The sequence below is a fragment of the Myotis nattereri genome, assembly GCF_964212035.1.
Source record: "Myotis nattereri genome assembly, contig: HAP1_SCAFFOLD_359, whole genome shotgun sequence".
Taxonomy (NCBI): Eukaryota; Metazoa; Chordata; class Mammalia; order Chiroptera; family Vespertilionidae; genus Myotis; species Myotis nattereri.
Window position 1 is genome coordinate 1 of NW_027669531.1, and position 19,236 is coordinate 19,236.

A 19,236-nucleotide genomic window follows, 5' to 3' on the forward strand; every position below is an offset into this window, starting at 1 on the left:
CTGTACCTGATATAACTGCAACGGTGTCCATATCAGTCCACCGGGAAAAATCAGATGGGCCTTTCCGGGATTCCGATCATAAAATAGTGCCAGCCGCAGCCCTTGCCTCAGAATATTCAAAGGGAACCTCTTCAATAGCAATGACTGCCCTTGTGGAGGAGAAAGGTTACCCGGTGCCTGTGCTTGGAACCCCATCTTTGCTTGGACAGTCACCACCTGCTGGGTATAGCGTCCCTCCCCCCGGGTTCCCTCCAGCGCCAGCCAATTTGTCAACGCCTTGGGGATCATCAGGAGTGCAGACTGCTCATTCAAATACCATCCCAAAAACACAAGCACCACTTGGGCCCGGGGAAGAATTCTATAGAGAGCAGCGACGGCTAAAAGGAGAGTCTAAATATCCCTATGGTGGTTCCTCATACTCCAGAAGTCCTTCTACTTACCCTAAATCAAGATCTGGTTCAACGCGGTCACCTTCTTATTCCCGATCATCTAGCTGCTCACAATCTCCTTCCTATTCGCCATCACTTCCATACCCCAGAAGGGGCAGAGGCAAGAGTCGGAATTGCCGCCCAAGGTCTAGATCTCATGGATATCGTCGATCTAGGTCAAGGTCACCACTATATAGGCGATGTCCTTCGCGATCAAGGTCCCCTCCAGCATTTAGGGGACAGCCTCCAAATAAACGGACTGTACCACAAGGGGAAACAGGACGTGCACATGTTAATAGATACAGAGAAGTTCCACCACCACATGACAGAAAAGCTTATTATGGCAGGAGTGTTGACTTTAGAGACCCCTTTGAAAACCAGCATTACCGAGAGTGGGAGAGAAAATACAGAGAGTGGTATGACAAATACTACAGAGGTTATGCTGCTGGAGCACAGCCTCGAGCATCAGCAAATGGAGATAACTTTCCCCCAGAGAGCTTTTCACCACCTCATATCAGGAATTCTCCCCTTACAAGGGGCCGCAGAGAAGTTTACTCGGGTGGACAGAGTCGTAGAAGTCGAAACATAGGTGGTAGCAACTCTCCAGAAAAGCTTTCAACAAGAGACAGCCACAATAGGAAGGATAGTACAAAGTCAAAAGAGAAGGAGAGCGACAGTGCTGCAGGAGATGGTAAAGGAAGTAAACATAAGGAACATCGAAGGCGGAAGGAAGCGAAGGCCTTCTAAACACAGAGTTGTTAGAACCTTCTGGAAAATCAAGAGAACCTACAAGTCCAGTGATGAGATACGTCCCAGGGGCAAAAACAAACAAACAAACAAACAAACAAAAAACCCCACAAACAAACAAACAAACAAAACAAACAAATAAACAAACAAAAGACCCCCAGAAAACCCTCCTTAAAAAAAAAAGTAAAAAAAAAAAATAAATGCCCACAACAACAACAAAAGAAAGGACTCCTTAGAAAACACTGTGATCCAGCTTTTCAACGCACTGACGCACTGACGCTTTGGTAAGACCAGATGGCCAGGCCCGGACTTGGTCTCTGTGGGGGGCCTGGCCATCCATCCAGAGAGGGAGAGGGGCGGGGAAGGGGGAGGGGGGCGGGGTGGGGCGGGGCGGTAGACCAGATGGGCGGGTCCCGACATAGTCTTTGGCTGTGGATAACGGAGATTGGGTTGACTGGTTCTGGGGCTGAAGAGCCCATTCCGCCCTCGGCTGGTCGAGAAGCACCAATGCAACCCTCGCTCCGGGGGAAGGCAGAGCCAGGTGATTGGACTTCCTCAGTTCTGGGAAGGACAAGCAGGGGACGCTGTCTGCGAGAATGCAGGGGCTGAAGCGTGCTCATGGGTGTGGACGGACCATTCAAAGCAAGGAGTGTCCTTGTGTGACTGCGGATGTGCACACCCACACGCACTCCCACCCCCACACCGATCCACCTAACGCCCCCCCCCCTCCCCGCCATGAACTCCCCAAGCCCCCGTACCACACACACACACACACACACACACACACACACACACACGGTAGCACAAATTCCGCTATCAAAGGAGTGCCTCACGTCTAGGAGTTTTACTGTGGCCTTTTTTCCTTGTGGCTTGTCCCCGCCCCACCTGAGCCTGTGTAAATATGTATTGTCCCCTCTTCAACGCAGAAAACCGCGATGCCGCCCCGCAAGGCGTGGAGGCGGAGCCCTGCGCGCCTCCCTGGGCCCCTGCCCCATCTCCCAAGTCCTCCCGAAGCCCCCAGGAATCGCTTCGGCGGGCCGGTGGCGCCCTCTACTGGTCCTGGAGCGGTGAGGCTTTCAGTCCTGGGGGCCGCTGATTGGTGGAGCGGGCGGCCGGCTGATTTGGCTCCTCCCACCACGCTCCCGGACTATAAAAGAAAGCAGGGTCCCCTTGGCAGAGCTTCTCAGCTCCAGGCTGTGGTCGTGATCGTCGTCCTCGTTCTCCAAAGGAGCTTTCAGGGGAGAGATCTTGCGAAGACCCGGTCCCGGGACATAGAAGCCGCTAAGCACCTGGCTAGCACCTGGCTAGGCTGCCGATCCACGGAACGCTGTCTCCGTGTCATTTCTTCTTTGGCGACTCCATCCACACCTTTGGGAACCCCTGGACCTGCTGCCGCTGGACCCCGCCATCTCGGGAGCCGCACCGGGCAGAACAGAAAGGAAGAACTGGTCTTCGCAGTTTCCGGGCCTGTTCTCGCCGTTCTGAGACTAGAGGCGAAGGGAGCGGAAGGTGAGAGAAGCACGGGCACTCGGGTGGGGAAGCGTCCGGGAGCCTCGGCGGCGGCGGCGGTGACAGGCCACCAAGGCCCCTGGCCGCCCGCCAGCGGGGCCTGGGTGGCGAGGCCGTTCCCGGAGCCCGGTGGAGGCCCGCTGCCGGCTTGGTGGAGACGCAGTGCCCCTTGGCGGAGCCCCTGGCCCTCCCGCCCTGGTCCACCCTCCTGCACCTTAAGTGATTCCGTGCTCGAGGTCTGGATTGCGGTTCTCACGCCCCTGCTGTGGGGTGGGGGTGTTGAACCCGAGGCCTGCGGTCCTTCGGTGTCTTGCGGGTGTTCTGTGTATGGGCGTATTCTGCTCTTAAGTACACAAATATACATATATTGAGCGTGTCCACGTCTCCACACCCGACCTTAGTTAGGAGTCCTTTGGCACCATGGCCTGTGTGCATTATAAATTCGCTTCCAAACTCAACTATGCCATCGCCACCTTTGATGGGCGGCACATCTCCCTCCGTGACCTAAAGAAGCAGATTATGGGGAGAGAGAAGCTGAAAGCTGCCAACTGCGACCTGCAGATCAGCAACGCGCAGACCGAGGAAGAATACACCGATGACAATGCTCTGATTCCTAAGAACGTATCTGTAATTGTTAGAAGAATTCCTACTGGAGGTGTGAAATCTACAAGCAAGGCGGACGCTATACGTCGCACGGAACCAGTGATGGGCACTTCAACAGTCACTGATGACTCTTCTGCATCTATTTCTGTGGCCCAGCTTACGCAGACTGCCAATCTGGCTGAAGCCAATGCTTCTGAAGAAGATAAAATTAAAGCCATGATGTCGCAATCTGGTCATGCATATGGCCCCGTCAATTGCGTGAAGAAGCCTCTAGGTCCACCACCTCCATCTTATACCTGTTTCCGCTGTGGTAGACCCGGCCATTATATTAAGAACTGCCCAACAAACGGGGATGAACGCTTCGAACCTCGCCCTAGGATTAAAAAGAGCACTGGAATCCCCAGAAGTTTCATGATGGAAGTGAAAGATCCTAACATGAAAGGTGCAAAGCTCACCAACACTGGGACATACGCAATACCGACTATAGAGGCAGAGGCATATGCAATTGGGAAGAAAGAAAGGCCACCTTTCTTACCAGAGGAGCCCTCTTCGTCTTCTGAAAAGGACGACCCTATCCCAGACGAGTTGCTGTGTCCCATCTGCAAAGACATCGTGACTGATGCCGCTGTCATTCCCTGCTGCGCAAACAGCTATTGTGATGAGTGTATAAGAACAGCGCTCTTGGAATCAGAGGACCATACGTGCCCAACGTGTCATCAACATGATGTCTCTCCCGATGCTTTAATTGCCAATAAATTCTTGCGACAGGCTGTTACTAACTTCAAAAATGGAACTGGTGGTTATACAAAAAGACTGCGGAAACAGTTACCCCCACCACCACCCCCGATACCGCCACCGAGACCTCTCATTCAGCGGAATCTACAGCCTCTGATGAGATCTCCAATATCAAGACAGCAAGATCCTCCGATAACTCCAGTGACGTCTTCATCAGGCCACCCGGCTCCCTCTATATCTTCATTAACTTCTAATCAGTCTCCCTTAGCCCCTGCTGTGCCCGGAAATTCATCCACCCCAGTGCCTGTACCTGATATAACTGCAACGGTGTCCATATCAGTCCACCGGGAAAAATCAGATGGGCCTTTCCGGGATTCCGATCATAAAATAGTGCCAGCCGCAGCCCTTGCCTCAGAATATTCAAAGGGAACCTCTTCAATAGCAATGACTGCCCTTGTGGAGGAGAAAGGTTACCCGGTGCCTGTGCTTGGAACCCCATCTTTGCTTGGACAGTCACCACCTGCTGGGTATAGCGTCCCTCCCCCCGGGTTCCCTCCAGCGCCAGCCAATTTGTCAACGCCTTGGGGATCATCAGGAGTGCAGACTGCTCATTCAAATACCATCCCAAAAACACAAGCACCACTTGGGCCCGGGGAAGAATTCTATAGAGAGCAGCGACGGCTAAAAGGAGAGTCTAAATATCCCTATGGTGGTTCCTCATACTCCAGAAGTCCTTCTACTTACCCTAAATCAAGATCTGGTTCAACGCGGTCACCTTCTTATTCCCGATCATCTAGCTGCTCACAATCTCCTTCCTATTCGCCATCACTTCCATACCCCAGAAGGGGCAGAGGCAAGAGTCGGAATTGCCGCCCAAGGTCTAGATCTCATGGATATCGTCGATCTAGGTCAAGGTCACCACTATATAGGCGATGTCCTTCGCGATCAAGGTCCCCTCCAGCATTTAGGGGACAGCCTCCAAATAAACGGACTGTACCACAAGGGGAAACAGGACGTGCACATGTTAATAGATACAGAGAAGTTCCACCACCACATGACAGAAAAGCTTATTATGGCAGGAGTGTTGACTTTAGAGACCCCTTTGAAAACCAGCATTACCGAGAGTGGGAGAGAAAATACAGAGAGTGGTATGACAAATACTACAGAGGTTATGCTGCTGGAGCACAGCCTCGAGCATCAGCAAATGGAGATAACTTTCCCCCAGAGAGCTTTTCACCACCTCATATCAGGAATTCTCCCCTTACAAGGGGCCGCAGAGAAGTTTACTCGGGTGGACAGAGTCGTAGAAGTCGAAACATAGGTGGTAGCAACTCTCCAGAAAAGCTTTCAACAAGAGACAGCCACAATAGGAAGGATAGTACAAAGTCAAAAGAGAAGGAGAGCGACAGTGCTGCAGGAGATGGTAAAGGAAGTAAACATAAGGAACATCGAAGGCGGAAGGAAGCGAAGGCCTTCTAAACACAGAGTTGTTAGAACCTTCTGGAAAATCAAGAGAACCTACAAGTCCAGTGATGAGATACGTCCCAGGGGCAAAAACAAACAAACAAACAAACAAACAAAAAACCCCACAAACAAACAAACAAACAAAACAAACAAATAAACAAACAAAAGACCCCCAGAAAACCCTCCTTAAAAAAAAAAGTAAAAAAAAAAAATAAATGCCCACAACAACAACAAAAGAAAGGACTCCTTAGAAAACACTGTGATCCAGCTTTTCAACGCACTGACGCACTGACGCTTTGGTAAGACCAGATGGCCAGGCCCGGACTTGGTCTCTGTGGGGGGCCTGGCCATCCATCCAGAGAGGGAGAGGGGCGGGGAAGGGGGAGGGGGGCGGGGTGGGGCGGGGCGGTAGACCAGATGGGCGGGTCCCGACATAGTCTTTGGCTGTGGATAACGGAGATTGGGTTGACTGGTTCTGGGGCTGAAGAGCCCATTCCGCCCTCGGCTGGTCGAGAAGCACCAATGCAACCCTCGCTCCGGGGGAAGGCAGAGCCAGGTGATTGGACTTCCTCAGTTCTGGGAAGGACAAGCAGGGGACGCTGTCTGCGAGAATGCAGGGGCTGAAGCGTGCTCATGGGTGTGGACGGACCATTCAAAGCAAGGAGTGTCCTTGTGTGACTGCGGATGTGCACACCCACACGCACTCCCACCCCCACACCGATCCACCTAACGCCCCCCCCCCTCCCCGCCATGAACTCCCCAAGCCCCCGTACCACACACACACACACACACACACACACACACACACACACACACGGTAGCACAAATTCCGCTATCAAAGGAGTGCCTCACGTCTAGGAGTTTTACTGTGGCCTTTTTTCCTTGTGGCTTGTCCCCGCCCCACCTGAGCCTGTGTAAATATGTATTGTCCCCTCTTCAACGCAGAAAACCGCGATGCCGCCCCGCAAGGCGTGGAGGCGGAGCCCTGCGCGCCTCCCTGGGCCCCTGCCCCATCTCCCAAGTCCTCCCGAAGCCCCCAGGAATCGCTTCGGCGGGCCGGTGGCGCCCTCTACTGGTCCTGGAGCGGTGAGGCTTTCAGTCCTGGGGGCCGCTGATTGGTGGAGCGGGCGGCCGGCTGATTTGGCTCCTCCCACCACGCTCCCGGACTATAAAAGAAAGCAGGGTCCCCTTGGCAGAGCTTCTCAGCTCCAGGCTGTGGTCGTGATCGTCGTCCTCGTTCTCCAAAGGAGCTTTCAGGGGAGAGATCTTGCGAAGACCCGGTCCCGGGACATAGAAGCCGCTAAGCACCTGGCTAGCACCTGGCTAGGCTGCCGATCCACGGAACGCTGTCTCCGTGTCATTTCTTCTTTGGCGACTCCATCCACACCTTTGGGAACCCCTGGACCTGCTGCCGCTGGACCCCGCCATCTCGGGAGCCGCACCGGGCAGAACAGAAAGGAAGAACTGGTCTTCGCAGTTTCCGGGCCTGTTCTCGCCGTTCTGAGACTAGAGGCGAAGGGAGCGGAAGGTGAGAGAAGCACGGGCACTCGGGTGGGGAAGCGTCCGGGAGCCTCGGCGGCGGCGGCGGTGACAGGCCACCAAGGCCCCTGGCCGCCCGCCAGCGGGGCCTGGGTGGCGAGGCCGTTCCCGGAGCCCGGTGGAGGCCCGCTGCCGGCTTGGTGGAGACGCAGTGCCCCTTGGCGGAGCCCCTGGCCCTCCCGCCCTGGTCCACCCTCCTGCACCTTAAGTGATTCCGTGCTCGAGGTCTGGATTGCGGTTCTCACGCCCCTGCTGTGGGGTGGGGGTGTTGAACCCGAGGCCTGCGGTCCTTCGGTGTCTTGCGGGTGTTCTGTGTATGGGCGTATTCTGCTCTTAAGTACACAAATATACATATATTGAGCGTGTCCACGTCTCCACACCCGACCTTAGTTAGGAGTCCTTTGGCACCATGGCCTGTGTGCATTATAAATTCGCTTCCAAACTCAACTATGCCATCGCCACCTTTGATGGGCGGCACATCTCCCTCCGTGACCTAAAGAAGCAGATTATGGGGAGAGAGAAGCTGAAAGCTGCCAACTGCGACCTGCAGATCAGCAACGCGCAGACCGAGGAAGAATACACCGATGACAATGCTCTGATTCCTAAGAACGTATCTGTAATTGTTAGAAGAATTCCTACTGGAGGTGTGAAATCTACAAGCAAGGCGGACGCTATACGTCGCACGGAACCAGTGATGGGCACTTCAACAGTCACTGATGACTCTTCTGCATCTATTTCTGTGGCCCAGCTTACGCAGACTGCCAATCTGGCTGAAGCCAATGCTTCTGAAGAAGATAAAATTAAAGCCATGATGTCGCAATCTGGTCATGCATATGGCCCCGTCAATTGCGTGAAGAAGCCTCTAGGTCCACCACCTCCATCTTATACCTGTTTCCGCTGTGGTAGACCCGGCCATTATATTAAGAACTGCCCAACAAACGGGGATGAACGCTTCGAACCTCGCCCTAGGATTAAAAAGAGCACTGGAATCCCCAGAAGTTTCATGATGGAAGTGAAAGATCCTAACATGAAAGGTGCAAAGCTCACCAACACTGGGACATACGCAATACCGACTATAGAGGCAGAGGCATATGCAATTGGGAAGAAAGAAAGGCCACCTTTCTTACCAGAGGAGCCCTCTTCGTCTTCTGAAAAGGACGACCCTATCCCAGACGAGTTGCTGTGTCCCATCTGCAAAGACATCGTGACTGATGCCGCTGTCATTCCCTGCTGCGCAAACAGCTATTGTGATGAGTGTATAAGAACAGCGCTCTTGGAATCAGAGGACCATACGTGCCCAACGTGTCATCAACATGATGTCTCTCCCGATGCTTTAATTGCCAATAAATTCTTGCGACAGGCTGTTACTAACTTCAAAAATGGAACTGGTGGTTATACAAAAAGACTGCGGAAACAGTTACCCCCACCACCACCCCCGATACCGCCACCGAGACCTCTCATTCAGCGGAATCTACAGCCTCTGATGAGATCTCCAATATCAAGACAGCAAGATCCTCCGATAACTCCAGTGACGTCTTCATCAGGCCACCCGGCTCCCTCTATATCTTCATTAACTTCTAATCAGTCTCCCTTAGCCCCTGCTGTGCCCGGAAATTCATCCACCCCAGTGCCTGTACCTGATATAACTGCAACGGTGTCCATATCAGTCCACCGGGAAAAATCAGATGGGCCTTTCCGGGATTCCGATCATAAAATAGTGCCAGCCGCAGCCCTTGCCTCAGAATATTCAAAGGGAACCTCTTCAATAGCAATGACTGCCCTTGTGGAGGAGAAAGGTTACCCGGTGCCTGTGCTTGGAACCCCATCTTTGCTTGGACAGTCACCACCTGCTGGGTATAGCGTCCCTCCCCCCGGGTTCCCTCCAGCGCCAGCCAATTTATCAACGCCTTGGGGATCATCAGGAGTGCAGACTGCTCATTCAAATACCATCCCAAAAACACAAGCACCACTTGGGCCCGGGGAAGAATTCTATAGAGAGCAGCGACGGCTAAAAGGAGAGTCTAAATATCCCTATGGTGGTTCCTCATACTCCAGAAGTCCTTCTACTTACCCTAAATCAAGATCTGGTTCAACGCGGTCACCTTCTTATTCCCGATCATCTAGCTGCTCACAATCTCCTTCCTATTCGCCATCACTTCCATACCCCAGAAGGGGCAGAGGCAAGAGTCGGAATTGCCGCCCAAGGTCTAGATCTCATGGATATCGTCGATCTAGGTCAAGGTCACCACTATATAGGCGATGTCCTTCGCGATCAAGGTCCCCTCCAGCATTTAGGGGACAGCCTCCAAATAAACGGACTGTACCACAAGGGGAAACAGGACGTGCACATGTTAATAGATACAGAGAAGTTCCACCACCACATGACAGAAAAGCTTATTATGGCAGGAGTGTTGACTTTAGAGACCCCTTTGAAAACCAGCATTACCGAGAGTGGGAGAGAAAATACAGAGAGTGGTATGACAAATACTACAGAGGTTATGCTGCTGGAGCACAGCCTCGAGCATCAGCAAATGGAGATAACTTTCCCCCAGAGAGCTTTTCACCACCTCATATCAGGAATTCTCCCCTTACAAGGGGCCGCAGAGAAGTTTACTCGGGTGGACAGAGTCGTAGAAGTCGAAACATAGGTGGTAGCAACTCTCCAGAAAAGCTTTCAACAAGAGACAGCCACAATAGGAAGGATAGTACAAAGTCAAAAGAGAAGGAGAGCGACAGTGCTGCAGGAGATGGTAAAGGAAGTAAACATAAGGAACATCGAAGGCGGAAGGAAGCGAAGGCCTTCTAAACACAGAGTTGTTAGAACCTTCTGGAAAATCAAGAGAACCTACAAGTCCAGTGATGAGATACGTCCCAGGGGCAAAAACAAACAAACAAACAAACAAACAAAAAACCCCACAAACAAACAAACAAACAAAACAAACAAATAAACAAACAAAAGACCCCCAGAAAACCCTCCTTAAAAAAAAAAGTAAAAAAAAAAAATAAATGCCCACAACAACAACAAAAGAAAGGACTCCTTAGAAAACACTGTGATCCAGCTTTTCAACGCACTGACGCACTGACGCTTTGGTAAGACCAGATGGCCAGGCCCGGACTTGGTCTCTGTGGGGGGCCTGGCCATCCATCCAGAGAGGGAGAGGGGCGGGGAAGGGGGAGGGGGGCGGGGTGGGGCGGGGCGGTAGACCAGATGGGCGGGTCCCGACATAGTCTTTGGCTGTGGATAACGGAGATTGGGTTGACTGGTTCTGGGGCTGAAGAGCCCATTCCGCCCTCGGCTGGTCGAGAAGCACCAATGCAACCCTCGCTCCGGGGGAAGGCAGAGCCAGGTGATTGGACTTCCTCAGTTCTGGGAAGGACAAGCAGGGGACGCTGTCTGCGAGAATGCAGGGGCTGAAGCGTGCTCATGGGTGTGGACGGACCATTCAAAGCAAGGAGTGTCCTTGTGTGACTGCGGATGTGCACACCCACACGCACTCCCACCCCCACACCGATCCACCTAACGCCCCCCCCCCTCCCCGCCATGAACTCCCCAAGCCCCCGTACCACACACACACACACACACACACACACACACACACACACGGTAGCACAAATTCCGCTATCAAAGGAGTGCCTCACGTCTAGGAGTTTTACTGTGGCCTTTTTTCCTTGTGGCTTGTCCCCGCCCCACCTGAGCCTGTGTAAATATGTATTGTCCCCTCTTCAACGCAGAAAACCGCGATGCCGCCCCGCAAGGCGTGGAGGCGGAGCCCTGCGCGCCTCCCTGGGCCCCTGCCCCATCTCCCAAGTCCTCCCGAAGCCCCCAGGAATCGCTTCGGCGGGCCGGTGGCGCCCTCTACTGGTCCTGGAGCGGTGAGGCTTTCAGTCCTGGGGGCCGCTGATTGGTGGAGCGGGCGGCCGGCTGATTTGGCTCCTCCCACCACGCTCCCGGACTATAAAAGAAAGCAGGGTCCCCTTGGCAGAGCTTCTCAGCTCCAGGCTGTGGTCGTGATCGTCGTCCTCGTTCTCCAAAGGAGCTTTCAGGGGAGAGATCTTGCGAAGACCCGGTCCCGGGACATAGAAGCCGCTAAGCACCTGGCTAGCACCTGGCTAGGCTGCCGATCCACGGAACGCTGTCTCCGTGTCATTTCTTCTTTGGCGACTCCATCCACACCTTTGGGAACCCCTGGACCTGCTGCCGCTGGACCCCGCCATCTCGGGAGCCGCACCGGGCAGAACAGAAAGGAAGAACTGGTCTTCGCAGTTTCCGGGCCTGTTCTCGCCGTTCTGAGACTAGAGGCGAAGGGAGCGGAAGGTGAGAGAAGCACGGGCACTCGGGTGGGGAAGCGTCCGGGAGCCTCGGCGGCGGCGGCGGTGACAGGCCACCAAGGCCCCTGGCCGCCCGCCAGCGGGGCCTGGGTGGCGAGGCCGTTCCCGGAGCCCGGTGGAGGCCCGCTGCCGGCTTGGTGGAGACGCAGTGCCCCTTGGCGGAGCCCCTGGCCCTCCCGCCCTGGTCCACCCTCCTGCACCTTAAGTGATTCCGTGCTCGAGGTCTGGATTGCGGTTCTCACGCCCCTGCTGTGGGGTGGGGGTGTTGAACCCGAGGCCTGCGGTCCTTCGGTGTCTTGCGGGTGTTCTGTGTATGGGCGTATTCTGCTCTTAAGTACACAAATATACATATATTGAGCGTGTCCACGTCTCCACACCCGACCTTAGTTAGGAGTCCTTTGGCACCATGGCCTGTGTGCATTATAAATTCGCTTCCAAACTCAACTATGCCATCGCCACCTTTGATGGGCGGCACATCTCCCTCCGTGACCTAAAGAAGCAGATTATGGGGAGAGAGAAGCTGAAAGCTGCCAACTGCGACCTGCAGATCAGCAACGCGCAGACCGAGGAAGAATACACCGATGACAATGCTCTGATTCCTAAGAACGTATCTGTAATTGTTAGAAGAATTCCTACTGGAGGTGTGAAATCTACAAGCAAGGCGGACGCTATACGTCGCACGGAACCAGTGATGGGCACTTCAACAGTCACTGATGACTCTTCTGCATCTATTTCTGTGGCCCAGCTTACGCAGACTGCCAATCTGGCTGAAGCCAATGCTTCTGAAGAAGATAAAATTAAAGCCATGATGTCGCAATCTGGTCATGCATATGGCCCCGTCAATTGCGTGAAGAAGCCTCTAGGTCCACCACCTCCATCTTATACCTGTTTCCGCTGTGGTAGACCCGGCCATTATATTAAGAACTGCCCAACAAACGGGGATGAACGCTTCGAACCTCGCCCTAGGATTAAAAAGAGCACTGGAATCCCCAGAAGTTTCATGATGGAAGTGAAAGATCCTAACATGAAAGGTGCAAAGCTCACCAACACTGGGACATACGCAATACCGACTATAGAGGCAGAGGCATATGCAATTGGGAAGAAAGAAAGGCCACCTTTCTTACCAGAGGAGCCCTCTTCGTCTTCTGAAAAGGACGACCCTATCCCAGACGAGTTGCTGTGTCCCATCTGCAAAGACATCGTGACTGATGCCGCTGTCATTCCCTGCTGCGCAAACAGCTATTGTGATGAGTGTATAAGAACAGCGCTCTTGGAATCAGAGGACCATACGTGCCCAACGTGTCATCAACATGATGTCTCTCCCGATGCTTTAATTGCCAATAAATTCTTGCGACAGGCTGTTACTAACTTCAAAAATGGAACTGGTGGTTATACAAAAAGACTGCGGAAACAGTTACCCCCACCACCACCCCCGATACCGCCACCGAGACCTCTCATTCAGCGGAATCTACAGCCTCTGATGAGATCTCCAATATCAAGACAGCAAGATCCTCCGATAACTCCAGTGACGTCTTCATCAGGCCACCCGGCTCCCTCTATATCTTCATTAACTTCTAATCAGTCTCCCTTAGCCCCTGCTGTGCCCGGAAATTCATCCACCCCAGTGCCTGTACCTGATATAACTGCAACGGTGTCCATATCAGTCCACCGGGAAAAATCAGATGGGCCTTTCCGGGATTCCGATCATAAAATAGTGCCAGCCGCAGCCCTTGCCTCAGAATATTCAAAGGGAACCTCTTCAATAGCAATGACTGCCCTTGTGGAGGAGAAAGGTTACCCGGTGCCTGTGCTTGGAACCCCATCTTTGCTTGGACAGTCACCACCTGCTGGGTATAGCGTCCCTCCCCCCGGGTTCCCTCCAGCGCCAGCCAATTTGTCAACGCCTTGGGGATCATCAGGAGTGCAGACTGCTCATTCAAATACCATCCCAAAAACACAAGCACCACTTGGGCCCGGGGAAGAATTCTATAGAGAGCAGCGACGGCTAAAAGGAGAGTCTAAATATCCCTATGGTGGTTCCTCATACTCCAGAAGTCCTTCTACTTACCCTAAATCAAGATCTGGTTCAACGCGGTCACCTTCTTATTCCCGATCATCTAGCTGCTCACAATCTCCTTCCTATTCGCCATCACTTCCATACCCCAGAAGGGGCAGAGGCAAGAGTCGGAATTGCCGCCCAAGGTCTAGATCTCATGGATATCGTCGATCTAGGTCAAGGTCACCACTATATAGGCGATGTCCTTCGCGATCAAGGTCCCCTCCAGCATTTAGGGGACAGCCTCCAAATAAACGGACTGTACCACAAGGGGAAACAGGACGTGCACATGTTAATAGATACAGAGAAGTTCCACCACCACATGACAGAAAAGCTTATTATGGCAGGAGTGTTGACTTTAGAGACCCCTTTGAAAACCAGCATTACCGAGAGTGGGAGAGAAAATACAGAGAGTGGTATGACAAATACTACAGAGGTTATGCTGCTGGAGCACAGCCTCGAGCATCAGCAAATGGAGATAACTTTCCCCCAGAGAGCTTTTCACCACCTCATATCAGGAATTCTCCCCTTACAAGGGGCCGCAGAGAAGTTTACTCGGGTGGACAGAGTCGTAGAAGTCGAAACATAGGTGGTAGCAACTCTCCAGAAAAGCTTTCAACAAGAGACAGCCACAATAGGAAGGATAGTACAAAGTCAAAAGAGAAGGAGAGCGACAGTGCTGCAGGAGATGGTAAAGGAAGTAAACATAAGGAACATCGAAGGCGGAAGGAAGCGAAGGCCTTCTAAACACAGAGTTGTTAGAACCTTCTGGAAAATCAAGAGAACCTACAAGTCCAGTGATGAGATACGTCCCAGGGGCAAAAACAAACAAACAAACAAACAAACAAAAAACCCCACAAACAAACAAACAAACAAAACAAACAAATAAACAAACAAAAGACCCCCAGAAAACCCTCCTTAAAAAAAAAAGTAAAAAAAAAAAATAAATGCCCACAACAACAACAAAAGAAAGGACTCCTTAGAAAACACTGTGATCCAGCTTTTCAACGCACTGACGCACTGACGCTTTGGTAAGACCAGATGGCCAGGCCCGGACTTGGTCTCTGTGGGGGGCCTGGCCATCCATCCAGAGAGGGAGAGGGGCGGGGAAGGGGGAGGGGGGCGGGGTGGGGCGGGGCGGTAGACCAGATGGGCGGGTCCCGACATAGTCTTTGGCTGTGGATAACGGAGATTGGGTTGACTGGTTCTGGGGCTGAAGAGCCCATTCCGCCCTCGGCTGGTCGAGAAGCACCAATGCAACCCTCGCTCCGGGGGAAGGCAGAGCCAGGTGATTGGACTTCCTCAGTTCTGGGAAGGACAAGCAGGGGACGCTGTCTGCGAGAATGCAGGGGCTGAAGCGTGCTCATGGGTGTGGACGGACCATTCAAAGCAAGGAGTGTCCTTGTGTGACTGCGGATGTGCACACCCACACGCACTCCCACCCCCACACCGATCCACCTAACGCCCCCCCCCCTCCCCGCCATGAACTCCCCAAGCCCCCGTACCACACACACACACACACACACACACACACACACACACACACGGTAGCACAAATTCCGCTATCAAAGGAGTGCCTCACGTCTAGGAGTTTTACTGTGGCCTTTTTTCCTTGTGGCTTGTCCCCGCCCCACCTGAGCCTGTGTAAATATGTATTGTCCCCTCTTCAACGCAGAAAACCGCGATGCCGCCCCGCAAGGCGTGGAGGCGGAGCCCTGCGCGCCTCCCTGGGCCCCTGCCCCATCTCCCAAGTCCTCCCGAAGCCCCCAGGAATCGCTTCGGCGGGCCGGTGGCGCCCTCTACTGGTCCTGGAGCGGTGAGGCTTTCAGTCCTGGGGGCCGCTGATTGGTGGAGCGGGCGGCCGGCTGATTTGGCTCCTCCCACCACGCTCCCGGACTATAAAAGAAAGCAGGGTCCCCTTGGCAGAGCTTCTCAGCTCCAGGCTGTGGTCGTGATCGTCGTCCTCGTTCTCCAAAGGAGCTTTCAGGGGAGAGATCTTGCGAAGACCCGGTCCCGGGACATAGAAGCCGCTAAGCACCTGGCTAGCACCTGGCTAGGCTGCCGATCCACGGAACGCTGTCTCCGTGTCATTTCTTCTTTGGCGACTCCATCCACACCTTTGGGAACCCCTGGACCTGCTGCCGCTGGACCCCGCCATCTCGGGAGCCGCACCGGGCAGAACAGAAAGGAAGAACTGGTCTTCGCAGTTTCCGGGCCTGTTCTCGCCGTTCTGAGACTAGAGGCGAAGGGAGCGGAAGGTGAGAGAAGCACGGGCACTCGGGTGGGGAAGCGTCCGGGAGCCTCGGCGGCGGCGGCGGTGACAGGCCACCAAGGCCCCTGGCCGCCCGCCAGCGGGGCCTGGGTGGCGAGGCCGTTCCCGGAGCCCGGTGGAGGCCCGCTGCCGGCTTGGTGGAGACGCAGTGCCCCTTGGCGGAGCCCCTGGCCCTCCCGCCCTGGTCCACCCTCCTGCACCTTAAGTGATTCCGTGCTCGAGGTCTGGATTGCGGTTCTCACGCCCCTGCTGTGGGGTGGGGGTGTTGAACCCGAGGCCTGCGGTCCTTCGGTGTCTTGCGGGTGTTCTGTGTATGGGCGTATTCTGCTCTTAAGTACACAAATATACATATATTGAGCGTGTCCACGTCTCCACACCCGACCTTAGTTAGGAGTCCTTTGGCACCATGGCCTGTGTGCATTATAAATTCGCTTCCAAACTCAACTATGCCATCGCCACCTTTGATGGGCGGCACATCTCCCTCCGTGACCTAAAGAAGCAGATTATGGGGAGAGAGAAGCTGAAAGCTGCCAACTGCGACCTGCAGATCAGCAACGCGCAGACCGAGGAAGAATACACCGATGACAATGCTCTGATTCCTAAGAACGTATCTGTAATTGTTAGAAGAATTCCTACTGGAGGTGTGAAATCTACAAGCAAGGCGGACGCTATACGTCGCACGGAACCAGTGATGGGCACTTCAACAGTCACTGATGACTCTTCTGCATCTATTTCTGTGGCCCAGCTTACGCAGACTGCCAATCTGGCTGAAGCCAATGCTTCTGAAGAAGATAAAATTAAAGCCATGATGTCGCAATCTGGTCATGCATATGGCCCCGTCAATTGCGTGAAGAAGCCTCTAGGTCCACCACCTCCATCTTATACCTGTTTCCGCTGTGGTAGACCCGGCCATTATATTAAGAACTGCCCAACAAACGGGGATGAACGCTTCGAACCTCGCCCTAGGATTAAAAAGAGCACTGGAATCCCCAGAAGTTTCATGATGGAAGTGAAAGATCCTAACATGAAAGGTGCAAAGCTCACCAACACTGGGACATACGCAATACCGACTATAGAGGCAGAGGCATATGCAATTGGGAAGAAAGAAAGGCCACCTTTCTTACCAGAGGAGCCCTCTTCGTCTTCTGAAAAGGACGACCCTATCCCAGACGAGTTGCTGTGTCCCATCTGCAAAGACATCGTGACTGATGCCGCTGTCATTCCCTGCTGCGCAAACAGCTATTGTGATGAGTGTATAAGAACAGCGCTCTTGGAATCAGAGGACCATACGTGCCCAACGTGTCATCAACATGATGTCTCTCCCGATGCTTTAATTGCCAATAAATTCTTGCGACAGGCTGTTACTAACTTCAAAAATGGAACTGGTGGTTATACAAAAAGACTGCGGAAACAGTTACCCCCACCACCACCCCCGATACCGCCACCGAGACCTCTCATTCAGCGGAATCTACAGCCTCTGATGAGATCTCCAATATCAAGACAGCAAGATCCTCCGATAACTCCAGTGACGTCTTCATCAGGCCACCCGGCTCCCTCTATATCTTCATTAACTTCTAATCAGTCTCCCTTAGCCCCTGCTGTGCCCGGAAATTCATCCACCCCAGTGCCTGTACCTGATATAACTGCAACGGTGTCCATATCAGTCCACCGGGAAAAATCAGATGGGCCTTTCCGGGATTCCGATCATAAAATAGTGCCAGCCGCAGCCCTTGCCTCAGAATATTCAAAGGGAACCTCTTCAATAGCAATGACTGCCCTTGTGGAGGAGAAAGGTTACCCGGTGCCTGTGCTTGGAACCCCATCTTTGCTTGGACAGTCACCACCTGCTGGGTATAGCGTCCCTCCCCCCGGGTTCCCTCCAGCGCCAGCCAATTTGTCAACGCCTTGGGGATCATCAGGAGTGCAGACTGCTCATTCAAATACCATCCCAAAAACACAAGCACCACTTGGGCCCGGGGAAGAATTCTATAGAGAGCAGCGACGGCTAAAAGGAGAGTCTAAATATCCCTATGGTGGTTCCTCATACTCCAGAAGTCCTTCTACTTACCCTAAATCAAGATCTGGTTCAACGCGGTCACCTTCTTATTCCCGATCATCTAGCTGCTCACAATCTCCTTCCTATTCGCCATCACTTCCATACCCCAGAAGGGGCAGAGGCAAGAGTCGGAATTGCCGCCCAAGGTCTAGATCTCATGGATATCGTCGATCTAGGTCAAGGTCACCACTATATAGGCGATGTCCTTCGCGATCAAGGTCCCCTCCAGCATTTAGGGGACAGCCTCCAAATAAACGGACTGTACCACAAGGGGAAACAGGACGTGCACATGTTAATAGATACAGAGAAGTTCCACCACCACATGACAGAAAAGCTTATTATGGCAGGAGTGTTGACTTTAGAGACCCCTTTGAAAACCAGCATTACCGAGAGTGGGAGAGAAAATACAGAGAGTGGTATGACAAATACTACAGAGGTTATGCTGCTGGAGCACAGCCTCGAGCATCAGCAAATGGAGATAACTTTCCCCCAGAGAGCTTTTCACCACCTCATATCAGGAATTCTCCCCTTACAAGGGGCCGCAGAGAAGTTTACTCGGGTGGACAGAGTCGTAGAAGTCGAAACATAGGTGGTAGCAACTCTCCAGAAAAGCTTTCAACAAGAGACAGCCACAATAGGAAGGATAGTACAAAGTCAAAAGAGAAGGAGAGCGACAGTGCTGCAGGAGATGGTAAAGGAAGTAAACATAAGGAACATCGAAGGCGGAAGGAAGCGAAGGCCTTCTAAACACAGAGTTGTTAGAACCTTCTGGAAAATCAAGAGAACCTACAAGTCCAGTGATGAGATACGTCCCAGGGGCAAAAACAAACAAACAAACAAACAAACAAAAAACCCCACAAACAAACAAACAAACAAAACAAACAAATAAACAAACAAAAGACCCCCAGAAAACCCTCCTTAAAAAAAAAAGTAAAAAAAAAAAATAAATGCCCACAACAACAACAAAAGAAAGGACTCCTTAGAAAACACTGTGATCCAGCTTTTCAACGCACTGACGCACTGACGCTTTGGTAAGACCAGATGGCCAGGCCCGGACTTGGTCTCTGTGGGGGGCCTGGCCATCCATCCAGAGAGGGAGAGGGGCGGGGAAGGGGGAGGGGGGCGGGGTGGGGCGGGGCGGTAGACCAGATGGGCGGGTCCCGACATAGTCTTTGGCTGTGGATAACGGAGATTGGGTTGACTGGTTCTGGGGCTGAAGAGCCCATTCCGCCCTCGGCTGGTCGAGAAGCACCAATGCAACCCTCGCTCCGGGGGAAGGCAGAGCCAGGTGATTGGACTTCCTCAGTTCTGGGAAGGACAAGCAGGGGACGCTGTCTGCGAGAATGCAGGGGCTGAAGCGTGCTCATGGGTGTGGACGGACCATTCAAAGCAAGGAGTGTCCTTGTGTGACTGCGGATGTGCACACCCACACGCACTCCCACCCCCACACCGATCCACCTAACGCCCCCCCCCCTCCCCGCCATGAACTCCCCAAGCC

The 19,236-nt window shown here is 53.2% G+C and overlaps 4 protein-coding genes across 4 annotated transcripts; all 4 read left to right on the forward strand.

Moving 5' to 3' along the window:
- Window positions 1–3,104: 3,104 nt before the first annotated feature.
- LOC308512612 (E3 ubiquitin-protein ligase RBBP6-like) lies at window positions 3,105–5,779 on the forward strand (the record flags this gene model as incomplete). The annotated part of the gene is made up of 1 exon (XM_081115521.1): window positions 3,105–5,779. One exon carries the CDS (start codon window positions 3,105–3,107, stop codon window positions 5,499–5,501), a length of 2,397 nt encoding a protein of 798 aa, XP_080971647.1. The 3' UTR covers window positions 5,502–5,779.
- A 1,655-nt stretch (window positions 5,780–7,434) lies between these two features.
- On the forward strand, window positions 7,435–10,109 carry LOC308512613 (E3 ubiquitin-protein ligase RBBP6-like; the record flags this gene model as incomplete). Its single annotated transcript, XM_081115522.1, has 1 exon — window positions 7,435–10,109. The coding sequence occupies one exon, from the start codon at window positions 7,435–7,437 to the stop codon at window positions 9,829–9,831; it is 2,397 nt and encodes a 798-aa protein (XP_080971648.1). The 3' UTR covers window positions 9,832–10,109.
- Window positions 10,110–11,760: 1,651 nt separating this feature from the next.
- On the forward strand, window positions 11,761–14,435 carry LOC308512615 (E3 ubiquitin-protein ligase RBBP6-like; the record flags this gene model as incomplete). The annotated part of the gene is made up of 1 exon (XM_081115523.1): window positions 11,761–14,435. The coding sequence occupies one exon, from the start codon at window positions 11,761–11,763 to the stop codon at window positions 14,155–14,157; it is 2,397 nt and encodes a 798-aa protein (XP_080971649.1). The 3' UTR covers window positions 14,158–14,435.
- Window positions 14,436–16,088: 1,653 nt separating this feature from the next.
- On the forward strand, window positions 16,089–18,763 carry LOC308512616 (E3 ubiquitin-protein ligase RBBP6-like; the record flags this gene model as incomplete). The annotated part of the gene is made up of 1 exon (XM_081115524.1): window positions 16,089–18,763. The coding sequence occupies one exon, from the start codon at window positions 16,089–16,091 to the stop codon at window positions 18,483–18,485; it is 2,397 nt and encodes a 798-aa protein (XP_080971650.1). The 3' UTR covers window positions 18,486–18,763.
- Between the last annotated feature and the right edge of the window lie 473 nt (window positions 18,764–19,236).